The sequence below is a fragment of the Maniola jurtina genome, chromosome 2, assembly GCF_905333055.1.
Source record: "Maniola jurtina chromosome 2, ilManJurt1.1, whole genome shotgun sequence".
NCBI lineage: Eukaryota > Metazoa > Arthropoda > Insecta > Lepidoptera > Nymphalidae > Maniola > Maniola jurtina.
In genome coordinates this window covers 11,549,294-11,571,590 of record NC_060030.1, presented here as the reverse complement: position 1 = coordinate 11,571,590, position 22,297 = coordinate 11,549,294, and the positions used below count along the sequence as shown (strand labels likewise).

The 22,297-nt window shown below is 36.0% G+C and overlaps 3 protein-coding genes across 4 annotated transcripts; 2 read left to right on the top strand and 1 right to left on the bottom strand.

Moving 5' to 3' along the window:
- Window positions 1–574: 574 nt before the first annotated feature.
- LOC123876794 (exosome complex component RRP42) lies at window positions 575–3,871 on the bottom strand. Its single transcript, XM_045923149.1, has 6 exons — window positions 3,647–3,871; window positions 3,330–3,526; window positions 2,381–2,546; window positions 1,608–1,787; window positions 1,172–1,398; window positions 575–883 (listed from the first exon to the last, which is right to left on the bottom strand). The coding sequence occupies exons 1-6, from the start codon at window positions 3,701–3,703 to the stop codon at window positions 781–783; spliced, it is 930 nt and encodes a 309-aa protein (XP_045779105.1). The 5' UTR covers window positions 3,704–3,871; the 3' UTR covers window positions 575–780.
- Window positions 3,872–5,757: 1,886 nt separating this feature from the next.
- On the top strand, window positions 5,758–14,407 carry LOC123876729 (sodium-coupled monocarboxylate transporter 1-like). 2 transcript variants are annotated; one of them, XM_045923057.1, is made up of 14 exons: window positions 5,758–6,222; window positions 8,975–9,134; window positions 9,357–9,422; window positions 9,535–9,586; window positions 9,692–9,759; window positions 9,839–9,993; window positions 10,336–10,476; window positions 10,557–10,665; window positions 10,749–10,858; window positions 11,420–11,562; window positions 12,080–12,207; window positions 12,785–12,954; window positions 13,435–13,649; window positions 14,226–14,407. In XM_045923057.1, the coding sequence occupies exons 1-14, from the start codon at window positions 6,014–6,016 to the stop codon at window positions 14,390–14,392; spliced, it is 1,893 nt and encodes a 630-aa protein (XP_045779013.1). In that variant the 5' UTR covers window positions 5,758–6,013; the 3' UTR covers window positions 14,393–14,407. The 2 variants fall into 2 exon arrangements, with proteins under 2 accessions (XP_045779013.1, XP_045779022.1); XM_045923066.1 differs by having other exon boundaries at window positions 13,435–13,657; window positions 14,226–14,389.
- A 507-nt stretch (window positions 14,408–14,914) lies between these two features.
- On the top strand, window positions 14,915–22,231 carry LOC123876761 (sodium-coupled monocarboxylate transporter 1-like). The gene is made up of 13 exons (XM_045923123.1): window positions 14,915–15,309; window positions 16,039–16,198; window positions 16,738–16,803; window positions 17,078–17,129; window positions 17,199–17,266; window positions 17,548–17,702; window positions 17,797–17,937; window positions 18,156–18,374; window positions 18,667–18,806; window positions 18,890–19,017; window positions 19,645–19,811; window positions 21,082–21,250; window positions 21,834–22,231. Exons 1-13 carry the CDS (start codon window positions 15,095–15,097, stop codon window positions 21,870–21,872), a joined length of 1,719 nt encoding a protein of 572 aa, XP_045779079.1. The 5' UTR covers window positions 14,915–15,094; the 3' UTR covers window positions 21,873–22,231.
- Window positions 22,232–22,297: the final 66 nt, after the last annotated feature.

Sequence of the window (22,297 nt, the reverse complement as noted above, 5' to 3'; positions counted from 1 at the left end):
TGAGCTTAATAATGAGACAGTTATTTTGAAATTGTAGACAGACACTCTAATTTTATTTATTAGTATAGATATTTAACATAAGCTCAAGTTCAAGCTCAATTTTAATATTTTAGTACTAAGATTCCGTCAACAGTTCACTTGTAGTTCTACACTTATTAAATCAAACTAAATTGAGAATAACTTAAACACACGTCTGGTTCAAAATACGGAAAAGTGAGAAAATGCCCCTTACGCAGCTTTGTATGTAATGTAGACCTAAGTATGTTTTCTACAAATTACGAATGTTGCGATGCGGACGCCGCGACATCATACTGTCGTACGCAATACGACTCGATTCGTTCATCTTACGTGGTATCAAAAGTAACGAGTAACGATACGAAAGTAACGAGTCCTAATTGTTATAGTAACGAATGCATACGGGTACGCTCGTTTTCGTTACTTTTACACCTCTAATAATTTTGTTTCATGCTTATCAAAAGTGCAATAATCAACTTTTTAAAATAGATTTTTGTCATTATCTTAATATTTCGCTATCCCAAAACATTCCTTGCGATTCTGGTAATTCATTTTTTTGAATTATTTTTAGCTTGATTCAAAAATATACTTTGTTCTGAATAAAATTGTGTTGCATCATATAAATTAATAGAAAATAATAAGTATTTTGGTGTGATATATTGATTGTGATAAGCGACTTATAGAATATAACTGATATATGATTATATTCTCATATTATCCAATAAAGGTTTCAGGGTTAAATAAAAACAAGTGTTTTATTGTTATTTATTTTAAGAACCCATATGAATTTCTCTTGAATTTTTCAATGTCTCTCCTTTCTCTTACAACAGTTGCGCCTAAAGCTTCGTCCAAGGATGTAGCAGCAATTCTGCAAACAAAACGTGTTTGTTTAGCATTGTTGCTAATTCTGTTGTACACAACCCTAAACTGACAGCTCTAAAATCAATTGCTATCCCTTTCATATTGCTCCCTGAAGAAAAGGATGGCACTAGATTTAGATGTGTCAATTTAGTGTCATATTTCTATACCTTAGTATACCTGCTTAGGGCTCATTGAGCTGCTGTATGTACCAGTTCTTGTTAAAAAGGTGAAGCAAAATTGACAAAACAACATGTAAAATAGGTTAGTTAAAAAAAGAGCTGCATAAGTCACTCACATGCCCTGGTTTATTGCATTCTTCAATGTTTTGGTGGTGACACTGCCAGGTCCATGCATTCCGATTGCACTACATTTAGGCTGAAAAGCGGGTAGGTCCTGTTTTTTATCATCGCAATAGTATTTAGGGTTCCCAGTAACTCCGACTATGAGGGAGACAGCACTACATGTCTCCTCTTCTGCTGTGGGATCTACTACACAATTGTCTCCGATTTTACATAGTGTTACCTGCAATAATAGATACAAAACGTGAAAAAGTAGATTACGAGTACCCGAGTACGGAACCCTCGGTGCGCGAGTCTGACTCGCACTTGGCCTGTTTTTATAAGCTATGTGAGTTGAACAGCAAGGGTTGTGCTGGTAATGACGTCACATAGCCTATAAAAATTGTTAGATAGGTAAATATAAGTCTGCCTAAACCCTTGTTAATTTCTTACCAAAAGTGGTGCAGATCCTACATCCAACAATTTACTATCATATGGGTCATCCGATAGTTGCAAGTCCACATTGCCTCCATCCATGAGTGCCGCCTTCACAAATGGTATTCTAGTGTTGAATAAAGCAGCCTTCACTGCAAGAGACACCGCGTCGCACAGGTTACCACCACATTCTAAAATCTAAGAGCAGTTAGATTAGACTACATAAACTTTTTGCGTGAATGTAGGTTTTCAAAAATTTTATGAGAAGTTGGTAATTCTTTGAATTTTAGGGGTAACAAGTATTATGTCCATGCAAAAAATGTTGATCCGTTGCTCCAAATGTAATGAAATTTTGTAGGCAGATTCTAGGAACTAATGTCTGTCTGTGGTTTTACAGATTTCTGTAAAGATGTGTAGTTCAAAAGTTACACAGGCTCAAAGATTTACTTACAAATTGAGCCCATGTAACTTTAAAACTACATGTTTTAACAGAAATAAGGCAAACTACACACAAACACTTCTTTCTACATTGAGTAATTTTCAAATGAGAACCAAACAGAAAAATTGTACAAGACTTTGTATTTTTTGATAAATAAATATTTTTCATTTTTTTTTAAACTTTATTCGTATGGAGACTACTGGAGATCATGCTAGAGTTCTGGTTTGGCGGGTATCACATCACAACAAAACAGTGTCTGCACCTTGAGGGTTTAAGAAAATCAATGAAAATGGTTAAGTTCCTTGGACTTCAAATCTACTTTTAAATATGGCTATGATACTGCAACACATACCAAAATATCAACATAAAGCTTCCAACACTGCTTCCCCTCAAATATACACAGTTGTTTCAGGTCAAATGCTTGTGAGGACTGATAGGCTCTCTGCATCATGTTTGATATGCTGTTAGCCAACTGCTCGCCACCGCGGCCTTCAAACTCTGGCGTTGCATTGGCTGAACTAGAAAAATATACTCTCCAATTAAAGCTTCAATAGCTTAAAAGTCAAAGAGCAGACTCAAATCCAAAATATCAAATAGTTTTGTTGATTTAATTCAGTTCTTCACAATAATAGGCTTTATGGTTATAGATCTTTGCCTGTCTCCACATATTGACACTAGACGATGCTACTCTCACTCAAAGGATTACATGATAAGTAACTTACTTTAAAGATAAGAAACTTGAAAATGGATTGCTTTAACAGCTTCAATAGTTCTCATAAGTTTTAAATGATATTGTAAAATGATAATAAAAACAAGTGTAAATTAAAAATTTATAACACCCCCGACAAGTGAAGGATACAGTAACTAGAAAAAAAGCTGATAACTTTCAAACGGCTGAACCGACTTTCTTGGATGATAGCTAAGAACACTCTCGATCAAGCCACCTTTCAAACAAAAAAAAACTAAATTAAAATCGGTTCATTAGTTTAGGAGCTACGATGCCACAGCAGATACACAGATACACACGTCAAACTTATAACACCCCTCTTTTTGGGTCGGGGGTTAATAATACTCAGCTGAATTTGATCTGGGCTCTTCTCAGACCGAGCCAGAACTCTTTTAGGTTAAGTTTACATTAATATTCATCACCATTACTTCAATTATCTTACAAATTAAACAATTGATCATCAAATCAACTTCGATATTTTGAGTAATGATTTCACTAAATCGGTGATTCATCTTGATTTAATAAAACTGAAAACGAATGCTATTTAAGAGGAAACAAAATATTTAAGGCATACCAGTCAACAAAAAAATCAATCTTGCCTAGACCGGGTTTGTCAGGCTTAGGCACATCAATCTCTGTCTTGACACCGACCAGTATGTCTGTGTTTGCAAGGCGAAGTCTTGCTGAGCCGCTTGCGTGGCTGACCACATCAGTCTCAAGCTCCATTGGCCTGTAGTCAATGTTTGATCTTCCATCTGATCGGTAGTCATCCTAAAACAAGTTCAAAAATCTGGTTAAGTGCGTGTCGGCCTCGCACACAAAGAATTCTGTACCATTGTACAAGAAATAACACTAATAGGAATGATTAATAAAATATTATGGTTTGGTTACCTGAACACCGTGTCGTATATAGACTTTTTCTGTTTGACTCAGTAAAATGCCTGCCATTAGAGTTACTCCTTAAGTATTTATTGCAATAATTAACACGCGAGTTTGGCACTGACTTCTTAATGTTTAAAAGGTTTAAAAATTTCGTTTCGTCGGTGTTCTTGTTTACATACAAAAAACTTGGTGAGCAATTGAGCATAGCTGATGAGGGCAGGCAGTTGCTGTGTTGCCAACTCTTTAAAACGGTTTGTCGCTATGATGCCTTCAAAAAGTTGCCAGATGTCTCCAAAAATGTAAAAAGTTAAAAGTCGCTGGAAGTCGCTGAAATCAGAACTTTTTTTATAAATACTTTTTTTTTCTTATAAAATAAACGTTACTTTACGCCAATGCTTGCTGTTTATTGTTTGCCACAAGCGTGATGCGCGTCCATAAGACCATGGTCTCCATTTCATGGGTAAAGAATTTTTAAATTTAAAGACACTTCAAAAGTCGCTAAATATTTTTTGTTGTTAAAAGTGAAAAAAAGTCAGTAACCTCTTCTTGATGTCGTCAATTCTAGCGACAAAGTTGCTAAATTGGCACCACTGGACAGCTGTCAACCACAGACTAGGAATCAACTATGACTGTCAATCACAGAATATCTGTAATAACATCAAATGCGATTGTGTGACTTCGTCTGTGTTGGTATTGGCTGGTGCGCGTGCTCTGCCTTTTTGGAGTGTTTTTTTGTTAAAACTGACTGGGAAGCGCCGTAAGGGGGTGCTGCGCGTGTGTCGGCGGGCGCCGGCACTGCGAGGTCCAGGCTTGTATAGTTTCCCTAACTTGTTACAAATAACTACAAACTTGACAATGTCAAGTTTGTAGTTATTAATCTTTGTAAAGCCCGACGAGAGAGAAAAAAAAAAGCGATTGTAATAATGATTGATGAAAGTTTTACGGTATCGAGCTCGGTAGGTAGGTACCTAATAGAAAACACTTAGTTGTCCTACATAAAATAAGTAAATTTTGGATTGATTTGAACAAAGCCAGTTTTTTCGAAATACCCACGGGATAGGAAATAAAGAAGATTTAATATTTTCTGCTTCTGAGGATCGTTGTTCCTAACAGATTTAATATGTTACTACCAGATACCCGAGTTTCTGTTAGGTGGGTCTTATAGCTTAACTTTAATGAATATAGACAGGTACCTATCTAGTACAGCTGCAATCGACATACACATCCGGCCACTGGTATTCAAAATCACCGAATTAATAGAGGTACGTAGGTACCCATCGGGTACGTACGTTTTTAAATTCAGATAAAAGTTAGCCCTTGACTGCAATCTCACCTGGTGGTAAGTGATGAATGATGATGCAGTCTAAGATGGAAGCGGGCTTACCTGGAAGGGTATGGCAATTTTTTTATTAAACCCATAACCCTTTGGTTTCTACATGGCATCGTACTGGAACGCTAAATCGCTTGGCAGCACGACATTGCCGGCAGGGTAGTAACTAGCCATGGCCGAAGCTTCCCACCAGACCATGAGATTTAGAAATTATGAAATTCCAAAACTCTCCTGGGAATCGAACCCGGGACCTCCCTCTAATTATGTTATAATTAATTATTTATCACTAGTTCTTTTACCTTTGGGCTGTGTTTAAATTCCATTCCATCAGCCTGTATACGTCCACTGCTGGACGTAGGCCTTTCCAAGAGCGAGCTACCAAACATACTCCGCCTTCCTCATCCATCCGCTCCCCACCAACTTCAGCTCATCGGTCCAGGGGCCTGGAGGTCGTCCTACGCTGCGCTTACTGGTACGCGGTCTCCACTCCAGAACATATGCACCGCCTGCCACCGACATTACCTACCTGCCCAGTGCCCATTGCTACAAAGTCAAAGTCAAAATCATTTATTCAAAGTAGGTACAATTGTACTCCTTTTGATGGTCGAAATTGTTAAATTTGTACGATATAAGTGCTTCTTCAGCTTGCTTTACTTTTGACCTAAGTTGGCCGCTTTTGTCCTTCTGCGAATTTCCTCATTCTGGATTTTATCCCTTCCCTTTTATCCCAAAATAGCTCGCCCCATAGCGCGCTGAGCGACTTATAGTTTGTGTACGAACCCAACTGTCGTTTAAAGAGAAGTCCCAAACTCCTGTAAGAAAAATATAGAATCAGAACCCGTGCAAACTTTAATAAAATATGCATTACTCAGTTCCCGATTCGGTCCTGACCGCTATTGGGGGGGCTCTCGCAACATCCTCTTTTAAATTGCGAGTTATCGTAATTGTTTCATTGTAACAGATTGAGCTTGAATCTCTACCTCGGGTCATTTGAGCGCAGGGCCTCTGGTAGAAAGCCTATATGCTCTAAAAATAATCATATAAAAATGGATGACGAAAATGTCACTGATACGAGTACATATCAGATGCAAAAATTCTCGTGGATTGATTACGTTGTGTTTGTGTTAATGTTGGCCATAAGTGCGTTGGTCGGTGTTTATTGGGGTTTCTTCAAAAAGCAAACCACGCAAAATGATTATCTGCTTGGTGGTAGAAATATGAAGGTCATTCCTGTTTCTATGTCGCTGGTGGCAAGGTGAGTTAGGTAGTTCAACATCCGAAATTGATATGTAGTATTCTTAGCATTAGTGATTACAGCTTCAGGTCTATATAATACGTAAGTTAGATTATAGGAAAAACTTTTTTTGGTTCAATAGCAAAAAAGAATCGTTAGTTTTATCAAGTCTGCCTGCCTGTCCGTCTGTCTGTGACACAGCCATTTTAAATATAAAGTAAGTAAGACTTGTAAAGTTGAAAGTATGACGGTAGGTAGGTACATAAGAATAAATTTTGAAAAAAAAAACATTCAGGATATTTTCTGAATATAAAAACCTGAGGCAAAAAATTTTGCTCTCCCTCTAACTTATTCTGAAGTGAATGCTACAGTGTGCAAGTAATATGCACCATCCACATTATCAATATTAAAAAAAAGCTGTCAAGTGCGAGTCAGACTAGCACACAAAGGGTTCAGTACCATCGTACAAGAAGACAACACTTTGTAATTTTTTTTAATTTTCATGGCAGGAATTTTGTATCTACTTTTTAATTAGGTAAGGTCAGGTGGGGTAAGAGGGACGCGGGGGGAAGAGAAACTGTAACTAGTAAAAAGAAAACTATAACGGCGAGCTCTATGGTCACTACGTTGATATAACAGTATTAGGCGTAGTTCATATATTCTTGGATAGATGGCGCTACAACACGGCAGATAAGCGAGTAAAAGAGAGAAAAAAAAATCAGTTGTCAAACTAAAAAAACCAAGACCTAGCGGTGTTCCTTGTTTGTGTTATTAAAATATTAAAAACATCAGTTTTGCGGTTGATTGCTATGGTAAGTGTAATTATTACGTTTAATCTTTATTTTCTATGTATTGTTTTGTTTGTAGTGTGTGTTTTTAGTGCTTTTTCGATGTCAATAAAAACATAACCTTCAAAATGGCAAGCTGGGAAAGAGGAACGGCTGTACTAGGTTAAGAGAAACATATGTTCCTCTTTCCCGGTTTCAGGGGGTAACAAACATTTTTAAAATCCACTAAAATACCGGCTGACTTTTAAGTACTGGCCAAGATTTGTAGGATAAACCTACCTATGAATATGAACAACTTTTTCTAAATAAAAAGTCAGCTGTTCCATACAAAAGTATCGATCAGCTGTGACCAAAATGTATGAAATACTTAGTAGATTTTTTTTTTTCGAGTACGAAAGTTGGTCTCATACAAAAGGTTAAGGTTTATTTTCCTACAAATTTTGGCCAGGACTTAAAAAGTCAGCCGGTATAACACGTTCCGTAAATAGCCATGATTTGTTTAACTGTTTATTTGTTACAGAAAAAGCAAAATGCCTCGAGCTTACGAAAAAAAGACCGATAGAAGTTCTTACCCGAAAGAAAAACTATTAGAAGCAGTTAGGGCCGTTAAAAGAGGCGCTTTGTCAGGTTATGCAGCCTCAAAACATTATGTTATAGTTTATGTTTCACTACGAATGTTATTGTTTGTGACAGTATTTTTGTTGTGATACATTGTTGTTTACAATTACGCGTTTAGGCCAAAGTGAGAAAAGTTCAAAATTGTTAGAAGTTTGTTTTGTTTCTTACGAGTTAATTTTTTAAACTGTAATTAAGTAAAGAAATTTACTAAAACCATATCTGTTTTTAGAATACATTTCTATCCCAACTATTCCGACCAATATTATAAATGCGAAAGTCTGTCTTTCTGTCTGTTTGTCTGTCTGTCTGTCTGTCTGTCTGTATGTCTGTCTTTCTGTCTGTTGCGTTTCCACGCCTAAACCACTGAACCAATCTTAAGAAATTTGGAAGGTAGGTAGCTTGACACCCGGGGCTAGGGGCATAGGCTTCATTTTAACCGATCACGGGACACTAAAGGGGGTTCATGTTTTGAAAAATTGTGCCAAGCGCGATATAACCAAAACGCGGACGAAGTCGCGGGCGGAAAGCTAGTTTTTAATACGTTCATTTAATACCAGAAAAAGTTTAGCACCTCTGACCTTACCTATATGTTCCTGTTACCCCAAATTTCGTTTTTGTATGCTGTTAGCCTAAATAAGACCTTATTTTAAACGAGGTAAGGTTTTCATTCCCTTAACTCAAAAAAAAATTAAATACATGCTATATAAACACTTAAAAACACGAGTTATTACTTAAAAGTATCGAGTGTTCCTCTTACCCCAAATCTCGGGTAAGAGGAACATTTTTATGACCTAGCTTTGTTGCTAAATTGTGCCGTAATTATACGAACAATCTAGTTCTGTATCAAAAAAAATGTTAGTATATTTCAAAAGCGAAGATTTGTTTCAATTAATATCGAAATAAATGTATAATTTTGATAGCTGAAGGCCAAAATGTTCACAAACCAGTAAAGTATGTTTCTCTTACCCCACTTGACCTTACTTGTTGTTATAGCAGCAATAGAATAACACATTCTGTGAAATATCAACTCTCTACCTATTGCGGTTCATTACATACAGCCCGCTGACAGACAGACGAACGGACGGACGGACAGCAAAAGCCCTTCGGGTCCAGTTCCCGAAGTAGGAAAAGGAAATAATTCTCTCTACCAATGCACAACTCGAAACAAATCTTCTAGAACACGCTCAACGTACGTTTCACCGAGCGTCCTCAGGAGATAGACTGCTCAATGCACAATTGCAAAGTGAGAGTGGATGTAGCAAACTGTGCAGATTTATTTAACCCTTCACACTTTGTTTTTCCTGCACAGTCATCAGTAATCAGTAGCTGATAACGTGTATGGCTTAAAGTTGCTTTCCCCATTTCAGTTTCGTATCAGGCATAACTTTGCTCGGATCTCCAACAGAAGTTTATATGTATGGAACACAATATGGTTACATAATGGGAGGCATATTTCTCATGTCCATTGTTATGACGCAGGTCTATCTTCCAGTATTCCATGAGCTCAAGATTACGTCCAATTATGAGGTATAGTTACAACTTACAAAAATAGAAATTCAAAAATAATCCTCCTTCAATGTTTTCAACTTTCTTTCATAATAACGGGTTAGGTATTCCGTATTAAAATCAATAGCTATGGTAATAGGCACATTGCCTTTCCCTGATTATATTTATTGTATTTTAAAACAATTATGCAAAAGTACCTAAGTACACGAAACCAAAAAAAACCAGGATGATTTTATTTTCCAGTACTTATCGATGAGATTTGACAATCGGGTGCGATTGTTTGGATCGATCCTATTTGCTTTTACGTTGGTGAGTCTGCATTTTTACTATAAAAAAACTGTTCTGATTGCAGTTTCTTAAGATTTAGTTGTGGTGTAGTTTCCTAAAACTGTCGTAAGTACTGTAATTGTAATTATTTCAGATATGTTGGCTGCCAATCGTTATCTATGTTCCTGCACTTGCTTTTAATCAAGGTACCTAAATATTAATACCCCATATTTTATTGTTTTTTACAAGTGATCCTTTCAATATTTTGTTCGATAAGGAAATCATGTGTATCTTTTTATCTTTTTTTTCAGTAACTGGAGTTGATATTCACGTTATTACTCCAATCGTTTGCTTAGTTTGCATATTCTACACCAGCGCTGTACGTATTATATGAAACAGATTGAATCTTTATCATTTCTTCTGAAAGACATAACGAATGATATTGGCTATGTTATCAGGGTGGTCTTCAAGCGGTAGTTTGGACGGATGTAATCCAAATATCAGCCATGGTTGGCGCGATGGCACTGGTGGCTATTAAAGGGACGTTCAACGTTGGTGGTCTGGGAGTGGTATGGCAACGAAATATGGAGAGCGGGAGAATCGAAGCTCCCAAGTAAGTTATCACGACAAACATGTCAAAATATTTTAGCCAGAGACAGTAGGCTAGCGACTCTAGTCAGTAGCGACTGCCTGAGCGGCGACGCTTCGCCTCCATAGGAATTTCGAAAAATCCGACCTTATAAGTCCGACTTTTATAGTCCTTGGCTATATTACAAAGGGAATCTCTATAAAACATTTTAGCTTATAAAAGAAGTTGGACCAAAAATGGTATTTTACTGTCAAATAATCGTGAAAGGATAGTAAAATCCTTAGAAGGTATTCAACTTTTTTATATATTTATATAACTGTAAAATTTTTAGTGATCCCTACTCATATAATTTTTTTATGTTCTTAGTTGGGATCCCAGACCTACAGCGCGGCATACAATCTGGAATTTGATATTCGGAGGTCTGGTTTATTGGTTACAAGCGAATTCAGTCAATCAAACCATGGTACAGCGTTACTTAGCCTTACCCACATTGAAAGGGGCAAAATGGTGGGTTACTGATACGATTATGTCTATGTTTTCTCACTTATGTTTTATATTATCTACTCTTAATCTACTCAATTTTTCAGGGCAGTATTTTTGTTCTGCATTGGGATATCAATACTTTACTGTTTCTGTTTGTATTGTGGACTTCTCATCTATGCACGTTTTTATGACTGCGATCCATTACAGACAAGGGTATGACGGTACTTAAACTTAAAAAAAGTATATGTTATTTTTAAAATATTGAATACTTCGTTAAGTTTAAAATTCATTTTCAGCTCGCAAAAGCCAAAGATCAATTGCTGCCGTTACTAGTTATGGATGTTCTGGGTGGCATACCTGGTCTGCCAGGGGTGTTTATAGCTGGCATTTTTAGTGCAGCTCTGAGGTACTCAAAGGAATAGGTATTCAATCTAATCAAGCGTTTGAATTTCATCACATGCCCACTATCCTAATTCTTACACGGTTACATTGTACATCTCTATCTATTTTCGAGCTTGCCTCCCGACTTACTTCGCGTAGTAATTAATAATTCTTTATTATATAATTATTCTACTAGATTATGTTATCCGCGACTTCAATCGTAGGTTTAAAAAAATCCATTGGAACCCTTTGATTTTCCGGAATAATTAACAGTAGCCGTGTCCGACTCCGGGATACAATTTTATGTGAAAAGTAACAGACGGATATGTAAACTTTCATATTTATACTTAATATTAATATTAGACTGTGAAATGTGGATGTAAAAAAACGAACAGATTTTCTGTGGCTCCCACCACTTTTATTTCATTAGTTTAGTTTATATTTTAAAAGTATTTGAAGAGTACCTATTTTTCGTTTCTGAACTTTATCGTGTTTAGTAAGATGCACTTTAGGCTTTACTATAAAGCTCAAAGTGGTGGTGGCAGGTAGGTACGTATATAATATTTTACTCAAGAGTCTTTTTCAGCTCTCTATCAACGAGTCTCAATTCCATGTCAGCGGTAGTTTTGGAGGATTTCTACAAGCCATTCTACAAGAGACGACTGACAGACAGACAGACAAACTGGCTTTTAAAATCAGTTGTTATATTTTTGGGAGCGCTTAGTTTAGGTAATTATACTCTACTTATAGCTATGTTGATTAATTCTTCTTTCTTCAGTAAATTTTTAAGTTTGTATTACTCTTTGTTAACTCTTACCGCAATTGTTTCTAATATTTGATTTGTATTCGTATATAGTAGGTATCCTATAACCTTATTGAGATGTTTCTGGTATTTCCAAAGATGATCGCGTACGTATGAGTAAAGACTCTCAACAGCAATAGGATCTGCTAAAGCTCCATCAATATGCAAGGAATAATAGGTATGCTGAGGTGCGCGACTACAACAGCTGGCAGTCATATTTACAGTTTCTTGTAACATCACAATTATTATCGTCCGCCCTCAGCTTCGATCCCATGGAAACTACAACATAAAGGGCTCTGTTCAAAATGTCAGTTTTCTAGGTCCTAGAGTTTGGTCTGACATCTATAGCATCTATAATTAAGATCTATACATATATAATTAATTATTTGTCATAGGAGTTTTCCTATACTTACTTATCATTTATTACACAAGTAATGATTTCAGGTCTTGTATTCGTTATTGAGAAGATGGGAACTATTTTGCAATTAACTATGACGTTGGAAGCTATGACAATGGGACCGCAATTGGGTGTTTTTTCAATGGGGATTTTAATGCCATGGGTGGATTCAACGGTATCTAGTTTTTTCATTACTTTACTGGACTCTTATTAGTCTATTTATTATCTGGGCATGCCTTACAGAAAACACAGAACCAGTTAAGATAGAAAAAGCTTTCCCAGTTCGAAAGCATACCACAGTCAATGCTACTTCATTTTTGGTTAAAATCAGTCTTTTCTAATTTCTAACCCGAGATAGACCCTAAATGTGTTGAAAATGTTTTTATATTAAAAAAATCCATAATACCACTGCTATTATTATTTCCTATACCTACTATTATTATTTCGAGCGCAATAATAAAAAAATTGAAGAAGAAAAATTACTTACCTAAGTATCTATTAACTCCTCGTATTATTTTACTTATCTTTGTATTCCTGAAAATTTTCTCCGGCTTCTTTTTAATCTAATTTTTCATTTAGTACCTACCTACGTTTGATTTTTAAATTCAGGTTTGGTTATAGCTAAGTTACGATTATAGTTTACGGTGACATAAACTGTACTCCTAACATTTTTATTCAAGACTGCGCCATAATTTTATCCAAGTTCTATCTATACCTTTTATCATTATATAGTTATACCAATGTTATTTTAGGGTGCTCTGGTCGGCGGCATCGTTGGTCTCGCACTCATGGCTTGGTGGTGCCTCTCGGCTCAGCTGGCCATCGCTGGAGGCCTCATAGTCCATCCACACAAAAATCTTACCATTGAAGGATGTCTGTACAATTTTACGAAAGCTGACATTGTTATTACTCCCAGTGAAAGGTATTTGTAATATTATAGGTCATACTTTTTATGTAAGATGAAGAGAGAAGAGGCTTGCGATGGTTATCCATTATGCTTGATGAAAAGAGATGATAAGTTCTAGTTTGGCACACACTTGCCTTGAATATGTACCTACCTATAGATAGTTACTCAAGTTATACCTGCGCAATAAAACACGATTCAACATCTTAGCGGTTAGTATTAGAAACGTGGATGAAAAACGACAATTGACGCATAATTATAGGTGCTTACATCGCGCACGGCTTTTTGCTGTCTTGTGACATGCTTGTGATATCTAGTGTGGTAACGGAGGTAAAAGAGTGTGAAATTACTAAACACCTATATTTCTAAAAAGAATTCCTATAACACTGTTAAATAGCGCAAATTGTTCATTCTCTCACTGCTTATTATGCGTATTATAATGTTCTTCTTTGGTGACCAATCAAATTGCAGTTACCCAAGTAATTTCATCAATTCCAGTGTTGAACTGCATCCAGTCTTGCACGTATCCTACATGTGGTACACCTTCGCCGGAGCTCTAATGACAATGTTCGTCGGAGTTCTAGTGTCCAAAGTGAACAGATGGTGCGGCAAAGCCTACGTGCCGCCCGCGCCCAAGCTGTTAGCGCCACAGATGAGGAGACTGTACAGAGAACCACCACATCCGAGGGATGAACCCTTTATCAGAGCATATGGTAATAAGGTAGAGTAGACTGCTTAACTCTTGTGGAAGTATTTTTTTAGGCTGCCTTTTTAACAACGACTTGCCAGGCATAGCGGGGAACGAATCTCACCAACACATCTCTATTTTCTGGCTTAGTCGTAAACGAACCCGTGCAAAGAAACTTTTATCATGATTGTATTAACAAAATATGGTGGAAAGTTTGTTTTGTGTAGTGTCTAAAATATTTCTTTAAACTCTAAATCATTATATCAATCGATGAAAGTCATCAATATAAATAAAAATACATTTTATTGTAAAAAGATAGTAGGTACCTAGATTTGAGAAGATTTGCAATTTATATTTACCTGTTAGCAATAATTTTTATGTACAGTCAAAGGGCGTAAGTCGTGTAGCACCTTAATGATCATATTCTCGTGGCACGGTTATGCACATGCGTTAGATGTGTGTAGCGTGTTTATAGAAAAAGGTCATAAGTGCGACAGGTTCTTGATCTTCAATAGTTTCTACTGTCTACAGTTATCTAAAATATTACAACAAAACTTAAAGCTAGCCTTATCTAATTAAGTTATCTTGTTTCTATCTTCAGGACAACCTGCCAATGAATTCCTCCTCAATAAACATGAAGCCGATATCGGAGAGCGAAGAAATAAGTTGAGAATACTATTATTTATTTTATTTATACTTAAGGTAAAATTATTATTTATTAAGCTAATTAAATATTTAAGTAATTGTGGAATAATGATTTTTATTTAAATATCGAATAATAATAACGAATTTAGTAGGTAGGTATACACCTTACCTGCGGAGCCAATTAGACGTCTTTCTTCAAAACAACACTTAGAGTTTAGAGTGTCCTCCGTTTTTTGCTAAAGTATTTTCATCGTATGTGAAAAAACATTAAGCCGTGTTTAAACTGTTATTAAAACTACTTGGCTCCACTCCACTACGTCTGTATTCGTCGATTTACGGTGCAGTTCAAACATCGCAACATTTCAATGAATGAAAAATGTAAAGAACAAATGAATTAAAAATGAATACGGAAATAAATATTTACATTTAGAATTGGAAAAGTTTTAGAAACACTGCCGTAAAACAAAAATATTCGTCAGATTGATACCTTCTCCTTTTTTAAAGTCTGTTTGCACTTTGCTAATAATAAATTAGTTATAAGTATTTAAATACCTACTGATAACTTTTCGGGAATTAGAGAAGAAAAATATGTATAAGTATATGAAAAAGAAGTAGATAGTAGGTAGTTACTTCGCTTCTTCCAAGTTTAAGGTTTCATAGTGCAGGATACAATCAATAAAATACAAAGACCGAAATAGCCCGATAGGAAAATCGCGGGAGGCAATTGTTCAATTAGACTGACCACAATGTACTTACTGATCTATTCTTACACTGAGAAAACTGTAAGAGGACGTTTTGTGGATACAAAATAAGAAGTGAAAAAACATGTCAGAAAATGATATGGAAGATGTTTCTTCAACGAGGTTATCCTTTCAACATTTTTCATTGATAGACTATTCGGTTTTCGTGGTGATGTTGGCAGTATGTGGGGGAATTGGTATTTATTTTGGATTCGTCAAGAAGCAGAATTCCGCCCAGGAATATTTGATGGGCGGGCGGAATATGAAACTGGTTCCGGTCTGCTTTTCGTTAGTAGCTAGGTAAGATTTTATATTTGTTATAATATTTTTAGTGGAATAAATATTCTACCTATTCTATTTTACAAATTCAAACCTATCAGATTAAATAGATACCTACTTATAACTTAAAATTAAAAAAACCCCCGATACAAAAACCTCTATAAGAAAACTAGAAAAGAGCTGATAACTTTCAAACGGCTGAACCGATTTTCTTGGATTATAGCTAAGCTTTCAAACAAAAAAAACTAAATTAAAATCGGTTCCTTGGTTTAGGAGCTACGATGCCACAGATAGATATACAGATACACACGTCAAACTTATAACACCCCTCTTTTTGGGTCGGGGGTTAATTAAAATACTTACATGTTTGAAATATTGCTTACCCTGTTTAATAAAAAGTGCCTGACGAAAGATTTTCCACACAGCAGTCGTTTAAAAAGCCTCTCTATTATCTTTATTTCCTTTGTCTCTGCTCCACCCTGCGCCACATAAGAGAAGTTCATTCGTAGCACGCTCCAAACAAACGTAGTTTGGTTCTCATAAACTCTATGAGATTTTGAGATATGTTCAGAAATTAACATCTATATCTGTGGTTTTCTCAATTTCTGTAATAAAGTGTAGTTTTAAGGGCCCAAATTTTTTTTTCAAGTTTCTGAGCCCTTGTAACTTTAAAACTACACATTTTTACGCTAGGGAGCGCGCTAGGGAAACCTCTCTTAAAAACCAACAAAGTATAAAATGTTTTTTTAGTTTTATTTCAGGCATCTCATTATTAGGAATGCCGACGGAGGTTTACTTATACGGGACTGCCTACATTTTTACCCTCATAGGAGCTTTGATTATGTGCATAATGTTCACACGCACATTTATACCCGTTTTCCATGAATTGCAACTAACATCTGCATATGAGGTAGGCTATAACAATTTTTTAAAACTTATAACTAGATTTTATTGTTACAACTGTGAAAATTTATATCAGTTTTGTGTCTTTGCACTTAACAACATCAAAACAATTTAAAAATTTGTTTAAGAGGGGTCACTCCGTCACTCGCTTTATACAAACGTAGTTCCAATTTCATTTGAATATTAAGCAACCAAAGTCCATGAAATTTTGCAGACATATTCTAGAAACTAATATTTATGTTTGTGGTTTTCCAGATTTCTGATAAAATATTCGGTTTCAAAGTTACGCGGTCTTAAAAATTTTCATACATACACCACAGACACAGATATTAGTTTCTAGAATATGTCTGCAAAATTTCATGGACATTTGTTGCTTAATATTCAAATGAAATTGGAACTACGATTGTATGAAGCGAGTGACGGAGAGAGCCCTGTTAAACATCCAGTGATGGCAAAGCTTGGTTTCAGACACCATTGTAGTCAAGCGCAAGGCTTTTAAGCATATAAAACAATTAAATGTATCTAACATCCCTTTTTACCTTTCAGTACTTGGAGCTTCGATACGATAAACGGACCAGAGTTTTTGGATCTGTTTTGTTCAGCGTCTTTTTGGTAACGTTTTCTCATTGTTATAAGTAGCTCTTTTTGTGTCTAATTAAATTAACTGACACACCCCTACCAGGTTAGCCCTCTACCATTGGACTGCATCATTAGTGATGATGATTCATTAATTTTCAGTGGTAGATGCTCTTGACGATTCAAAAGAACTTGTAAAAGTCTAATTGAATAAAAATATTTTGAATTTGAATTTGAATTTCACCAGGCCACTAAAGCTAAGCTGTCATCAATTTAAAAAAGATTTTTTATTCATTTTATCTTATTCCAGATTGCTTGGTTACCTATCGTCATTTATGTACCAGCGTTAGCCTTTAATCAAGGTTTGTTTTATAAGTATTAAAGTGGTATTGTTTTATGATTCGAAATTGTAAACTTGTGTATTATTTCAGTTACTGGTGTCAATATACACATTGTTTCACCAATCGTGTGTATCGTGTGCATATTTTATACTTGTGTGGTATGTGGTATATTTTCTTTAGAATATTCTCTACTCTATCTCTTTCCCTTCTTTCGGCGCTACAACCCTTTGCAGGTCTTGGCCTCCTTCACAGTTTACCCTATTTTTTTTACTAAGTAATCGACATTTTTATTGAAGGGTTGTTTGTTGTTCTTATCGTCCCTCTCCTTTACCATAATTCTTTTAGTTCTTGAATTTGTGTATAATTTTTCCTTTCTCTCCACATGTAAAATGGAGTTCCCTTTGGTTTCCCCCATCAATTTATTACTTGTGACTTTTAGGGCGGTCTAAAAGCAGTTGTGTGGACTGATGTCATTCAAACAATAGTTATGATTGGTGCGATGATTTTAGTAATAATCAAAGGTACTATAATTGTGGGTGGAGTTGAAGAAGTTTTTAGGAGAAATTGGAAAACGTCCAGAATTGAATTCCCAAGGTAAAAAATTCAGATTCATTAGAGAGTCATTATTTAAAAATTTAAGCAATACCCTTAATCTAAATTTTAATTATTACATTTTATTTTTCTTCAGTTTTAGCTTTGACCTGACGGAGAGACACTCAATTTGGTCTGTCTCCATTGGATCAACATTCTACTGGGTCGGAAGTATTGCCGTCAATCAATCCATGATGCAACGTTTTCTAGCATTGCCAGAACTAAAAACGTCCATACGGTGAGTATATGGTATGCCTAATTATATTCAACTAACCTAAAACAAACGCGTCTCAAATTTGTATATTATGTACTGAAGATAAAGTTCAATTTACTTTGTTTTTAAAAAACTGTTTAGAAAAGTCGCGTTGCTACCTATACCTACTTTGGCTTTGTTGCAATGTAATGTACTGAAACCATCGATGACTGAAACTTAGATTTCCTATTTTTTTCTTGCAGGGCAGTATGGGGATTTCTATGCGGCGTATTTGTTATCGCAATGATTTGTGGATATAGTGGACTTCTGGCCTACGCCAGATATTATGAATGCGATCCTTTAAACTCTAAGCTAGCATTGGCGAAGGATCAGGTCCTGCCTCTATTAGTGATGGACGTTCTTGGAGAGTGGAAGGGTTTGCCTGGTATTTTTGTAGCGGGGGTGTTTAGCGCTGCTTTAAGGCAAGTTTTAAATTATTTAGTAGTGACTTTGAATTAAATTTATAACATTTCTAGCAAATTGATATCACAGTTATTTTCTTGTATTTAATTAGTTTTTAAACTTTTGATACTTAATATTACAATTTTACTTAGTTAGGTATCTTTAAAACGTTTAAAATTAACGGTCGGTAACAAATCGGTAATCGAAACCAAAATAAATCTTCCTAATTTTCGAATGGAGTGAAGAATCAAGCTAGCTTTGATCTAACATTATTTATATAAGTATATATGTATTTATTATTACCTATTTTAGCTCTTTATCAACTGGCCTGAACTCCATGGCTGCGGTTGTATTGGAAGACTTTTGGAAACCATTTTTCCGAAAACTAAGCCATAGAGAAACACAGTTTCTTGTGAGAGCTGTAGTTGTTATTCTGGGCTGCATTTGTGTTGGTAGGTGATGCTCAGCATAATTTTGTATTATTTTAACCCAAACTGAGCCAGTAGGTACTGTTATAATATTTTTTGGTTTCTAGGCTTGGTATTCGTGGTTGAAAAACTCGGTTCGGTGTTACAATTAACAATGAGCCTTTCATCTGCGTCGATGGGACCGCTTGCAGGAATATTTTTAATGGGCTTGTTTTTGCCTTTCATCGATGGTGTCGTAAGTTCTTTTTGATTTTTACGGACACGGTGATGCTGGACCCCTCACGCTACTCTTTCTAGTATACACTATACAGTCTCAAATTTAGGGCTTGAGACACTGTTAAAACGAGACAGCGTTATATCACTGGTATAAATCTGTCTTGTTTAACCTAAAACTTAAGTCTGTGCTAAGTCAAATATGTTCCATATCTAAGTATCTCAGCGGGACTTCGTCTGTGTTGGTGTTTAATGGCACGCGTGCTCTGCCTTTTTGGAGTGTTTTTTTTTTGTTAAAAGTGGCCGGGTTTGGTGTTTTACTGGTGTTTTTGGTGATGGAAGGTTTGACTGGGAAGCACTCTAAAGGGGTGCCGCGCGTGTGTCGGCGAGCGCCGCAGACGAAGTCCATTCTTATATAGTTTCCCTAACTTGTAAATGACGACAAACTTGACATTGGCTAATCTTTGTAAAGCCAGACGAGAGAGAAAAAAAAAGTATCTCAGCTTTATACTTTCGCTGCAACAGCCATCGCCCCTATGACAAGCATGACCCAGCTCACTGCCACTAAAGCTTGATCATGGCTTAAGCTGTCACTAGCTTAGGATTCCTTATATAGTACCTATTCAATTCGTGTCTAAATGTTTTTCAGAGTGCACTGAGTGGTGGTATAGTGGGTCTAACGTCAGCGTGGTGGGTTGCGGCGCAATCACAACTGGCTCAAGCTAGGGGTCAGCTTGTTTTTGAGGAAAAAGAACGATTTACATTTAATTGCACCTACACATTTGCACCACCCCCGGAAAAGGATCCGGTTGATTTGTACGTATATCATGTAAAAAATATACACAATTTCGATACATTTTCCAAGACACTGGCGCTTTTTCCCCTCTGGATTACCAGCTGCCTTAGCTATTCATTAAATCCATATACATCCATTTCCATACAAATATTATAAATGCGAAAGTGTGTCTGTCTGTCTGTCTGTCTATCTGTCTGTCTGTCTATCTGTCTGTCTGTCTGTCTGTCTGCTACCTTTTCACGGCCCGACAGTGTAACCGATTCTAACGTTTGGTACAGGGTTAGCTTATATCCCGGGGACGGACATAGGCTACTTTTTATCCCGGAAAATCAAAGAGATCCCGCGGGATTCCTAAAGACCCATCTACTTAACCGATTTGTATGAGGTACCAAAGTAGCTTTTTCACGTGCCTCTCCATTACTGAAGGTCAGCATTAGTTTTCTAAACTTCTCCTTGTGCGGCTAGGCGGAATAGTTCCCCGACTGTTTTTATTCCAGTTTCGTAGCCATAACTTCTTCCTTCTTTCCACCCCTCTTTGTCCTGCGATTTTATCATTATTATCAGCAACAGGCGATATCTATCGAGTCACAAAATATTAGATTATGTAAAAAAACTAATCTTAACTTAATGATCATTCATTAATAATAATCACACAATCAATTACGTTTCAGTTTTTTTATCACGGCTTTGTCTACGTGTAAGTTCGGCTTTTTATTTACCAAGATAAGGGAAAAACAAATAAATTTTTAATCTAAATATTTAGAATTTTAAGAGAATTAATTGTTGATTGATGTATCTATGTCGTAGGAGTACTTAATTCTTCACTTAATCTACGACATTTTTTTTCTACTTATTGAATTTTACACGGTAGGTAATTAGGCTAACTCAAAATGCTCATTATTTATTTCCTTTTACTATTTATATGTTTAATAGTGAACACATGGTCCACTTTATCGTCTGATAATGTCATTTTTCTATAGAACAGTTTTTTTCACGAGTTAAGCGTTGATCCCATAATAAAAGTTTTTTTAACAACAACAGTGACTCCTTTTTCAGTAAGTAAATGCACTCATTTAGAACAACTAAAATAGTTTCTCATCTGTGACTCTACCACCGATTCAAATCTACCGTCCATGAAATTACTGTACTCGAATGGCCTTGCAAAATAAACTCTACCTATTGGGCCCATGCGTGGGCGAACCATAATCATCTCTGGGGCCAACTGGTTATAGGTACTCGTGCATCAAAATATTAGGTAAGTACTTAACTATTTTTTCATCTGTGTTTTAGAGAAGTGCCATTTTTGTATCGGATCTCATATCTGTGGTTCACTGCGTTTGGGTGTACGGTGACGATGGTGGTGGCCTGTCTTGTCAGCTTGAGGCCTACAGCACGGAGGCAGCATGATCACAGGCTCTTCGCACCATTTCTCAGGCCGTGGGTGCTAACCAAGAATGAGGTAATCTCATAGCTTTAACGCAGAAAAACTACCTGACAATCTTTTAGTTACCTTATCATTTCCTAAGGTCTTTCGAAATATAGTATAATGGTTATGAATTTGTCATTTTAAGTTCAATCATAGATCAGTTTCACAGTGAGTGAGAGATGTTAGTCAGCCCTAGCACAGACTAAGTACGGTCTATTTGGGCTGCAACTATAAAGACCGGCCTGAGTTTTTATCTAGTGCTTTCGTCTACCAAAATGTGGTGTAATTTATGTTCATTGTTCTTTAAGTCTATAATTATAAATAAAATAAAATTACATTAGTCGCTATGTTGTAGCAAAATTAAAGGGACCGATAATAGCCCCCAGGTTATTAGCAAGCTGAAGTGGCAGGGCTGGCTATAAGTCTTTCGTGGCCTTGAAGACAGAATGTTTTGGAGTAAAGATCACGTAGGGTCCGTAGGGACATAATAATATAGATCAATAATAAGGAAAAATAGAATGGTGTTCAAACATGGGCATTCCGGATTTTTAAAATGGGGATAACTATTTGGTTACCTACCCTAATTACTTAATAATACATATATTTTTTGTTACAGGTGAATCAAATGGATATTTTAAAAAGTACATCGAGGTGACAACGTGGACGTTTTTATAAATGCATTTAGTATAACTAGGTACAATTTAAATTCTGAGTTGATTCTTGCAGGACTATAGCTATTAAAATGGCCAGCTAGTTCGTGTTATTAGTCCAATTAATGTACCGCTAATGTAAATAAAGAAATTAACATAATACCTCATGTTGTCGATTGTAATTTGTATGTACCTTTAATTGCTTGGGTGCCTGATGTATAAAACTATCTATCGCAAAATTCCGTCAATCAATCTGTAAACCGATCGGTACCTACCACAATATTTTATCACGATATTTGTAACTTAATAGTTTTGTTCGATTACATTATTATTAAAAAAATATATGTGAATCGCTTCTACGTATTAACCCGCATTTTGCCTCAGGGCATTAGACGCCAAAGGAGATAAATTTTACTTTAAAGGATAGTAA

What these genes read in the sequence shown, in the direction of transcription:
- LOC123876794 (XM_045923149.1), bottom strand. Translation starts at nt 3,703, where the DNA reads ATGGCAGGCATTTTACTGAGTCAAACAGAAAAAGTCTATATACGACAC. An exon ending in ATATACGACACGGTGTTCAG is followed by an intron (nt 3,527 to 3,646) that starts GTAACCAAACCA and finishes AACTTGTTTTAG; the next exon opens with GATGACTACCGATCAGATGG. An exon ending in AGCTTTATGTTGATATTTTG is followed by an intron (nt 1,788 to 2,380) that starts GTATGTGTTGCA and finishes AACTGCTCTTAG; the next exon opens with ATTTTAGAATGTGGTGGTAA.
- LOC123876729 (XM_045923057.1), top strand. Translation starts at nt 6,014, where the DNA reads ATGGATGACGAAAATGTCACTGATACGAGTACATATCAGATGCAAAAA. An exon ending in GCGATCCATTACAGACAAGG is followed by an intron (nt 10,666 to 10,748) that starts GTATGACGGTAC and finishes ATTCATTTTCAG; the next exon opens with CTCGCAAAAGCCAAAGATCA. An exon ending in ACCCTTTATCAGAGCATATG is followed by an intron (nt 13,650 to 14,225) that starts GTAATAAGGTAG and finishes TTCTATCTTCAG; the next exon opens with GACAACCTGCCAATGAATTC.
- LOC123876761 (XM_045923123.1), top strand. Translation starts at nt 15,095, where the DNA reads ATGTCAGAAAATGATATGGAAGATGTTTCTTCAACGAGGTTATCCTTT. An exon ending in AGCGTTAGCCTTTAATCAAG is followed by an intron (nt 17,130 to 17,198) that starts GTTTGTTTTATA and finishes GTATTATTTCAG; the next exon opens with TTACTGGTGTCAATATACAC. An exon ending in GCATATTTTATACTTGTGTG is followed by an intron (nt 17,267 to 17,547) that starts GTATGTGGTATA and finishes TGTGACTTTTAG; the next exon opens with GGCGGTCTAAAAGCAGTTGT.